This window comes from Aspergillus melleus, assembly GCF_016097325.1.
Source record: "Aspergillus melleus strain CBS 546.65 chromosome Unknown contig4, whole genome shotgun sequence".
Lineage (NCBI taxonomy): Eukaryota > Fungi > Ascomycota > Eurotiomycetes > Eurotiales > Aspergillaceae > Aspergillus > Aspergillus melleus.
In genome coordinates this window covers 1,870,435-1,872,117 of record NW_025763373.1, presented here as the reverse complement: position 1 = coordinate 1,872,117, position 1,683 = coordinate 1,870,435, and the positions used below count along the sequence as shown (strand labels likewise).

Genomic DNA, 1,683 nt, shown 5'->3' with positions numbered 1-1,683 from the left:
TGAATCCCTTCATGTAACTTGGAGGTATCGCGGGAATGTGAGGAGAAATGCTCTGGTACTACGAGAATGTTAAGGGGAATTCTCCAGTGCCACAGTCCCATCTCGACGGACCCTCAGTAGAGATTCTATTGGTACGAGAAGGAAACGGTGATGCATGGACCCATTAAAAATTTGGAGAGATGGGAATTCAAAGTCGCCAGTACGACTCAGCGGCTTATTAAAGCAATGGATGCACGGTGCACCAGGAAAATGAAACCTGGCCAAGTAGTCCTTGATCCTCAAGATGTCACCTTGGACTTTGGAGAGTGGATCTACTACTTCACGATCGAGGCAATTAACAGCATCGCTTTATCGTCACACCTGGGCCTACTGGAAAATGCTTCAGACATTGTGACTGCCCAGAAAACCGATGGGACGCTCTACCAAGCTCGTTATCGAGACGCCCAGAACAATGCAGCACTCGCTCCCTCGGTCTTTGTGTGGGACTACAAGCATTTCCCTATCTTGGCTAGGCTATCCAAACTAAGTCCAAAGTGGCGGGATATCTGGAAGAGAGGCGAACCCTGGGGAGATATCGTGTACCACCAAGCAGTGACAAGACTCCGAAGGTACGAGGCAGGAGAGGAACTCGATGATTTCTTCGCGGCTATGATGGAAGACAAGAATGGAAGCCCAAATAACCTCGAGTGGGGTGACATTATAGCTGAGGTTGGTGGCCTTATCAACGCAGGTGCAGATACAACCTCGATCGCATTGACCAATGTGCTTGAGCTTCTTCTTCATAGTCCGAAGCACCTCCAGGCGCTCCTTGAAGAAATTGATGGTGTTCTAGATGAGGATGAAATTATTGCCCCATACGACAAAATCAAAAGTCTTCCATTTTTGAAGGCTTGCATCGACGAAAGCCTTCGCATCAGCCCTCCAACTTCCGCTGGACTCCCAAGACGAACACCCCCAGAGGGAGCTCAAATCCTGGGCGAATTCATTCCAGGGGACACCACCGTGTATATGACCATTTATGGAGCGCACCGAGACCCCGAAATCTTTCCAGATCCTAACACGTATAATCCTGACCGATGGATGCACCCGGAGGCTAGAAAGAGAATGGAGCCCTACTTCATCCCATTCTCCTCTGGTGCACGAGGCTGCCTGGGACGCAACATTTCATACCTAGAGCAAATGGTCGTTCTTGCTACTATTGTGCATCGATATGAATTTGCGCTGCCTTCTCCCGAGTTCCAGCTCATACGCGAGGAGGCGTTCAACCTCCTGGTTGGGGAGCTGCCACTTAAGATTTGGCGCCGGGAACTTTCTGTTGATGCTGTCCGAGCTTAAGCGGCCAGAATCATCTAGGAAAATTTAAATCCATGTGATGATTGATGATCATTATTGAGGCAGGCATTGACGATATGATTCCGTTGTATTCAGAGATATTTCATTCAAGTGCTGAATTGGTTAACCTCAGAGGCACGGTTTGTTGCTCAACTGGCGTAAGTGCAAACGAAGAATCTCGGGTTTGGTCGGGTACTTCTAGAAGATTATAATAGAGCGAATGTATGGGATGACGATGTAGCTATCTTGAAGCCGAAGAGGTGCGTTAATTTTTTTTTTTTTTTGCCCGAAATGCCCTAGTAGAAATCTCCTTATCTCACTTCGCCTGTCAGCTTCTCTGACTTCGCTGCC

General features: G+C 48.2%; 1 protein-coding gene across 1 annotated transcript; it reads left to right on the top strand.

The window, feature by feature from the left end:
* Nucleotides 1-249: 249 nt before the first annotated feature.
* LDX57_007578 (uncharacterized protein) lies at nt 250-1,335 on the top strand (the record flags this gene model as incomplete). The annotated part of the gene is made up of 1 exon (XM_046089294.1): nt 250-1,335. One exon carries the CDS (start codon nt 250-252, stop codon nt 1,333-1,335), a length of 1,086 nt encoding a protein of 361 aa, XP_045945264.1.
* Between the last annotated feature and the right edge of the window lie 348 nt (nt 1,336-1,683).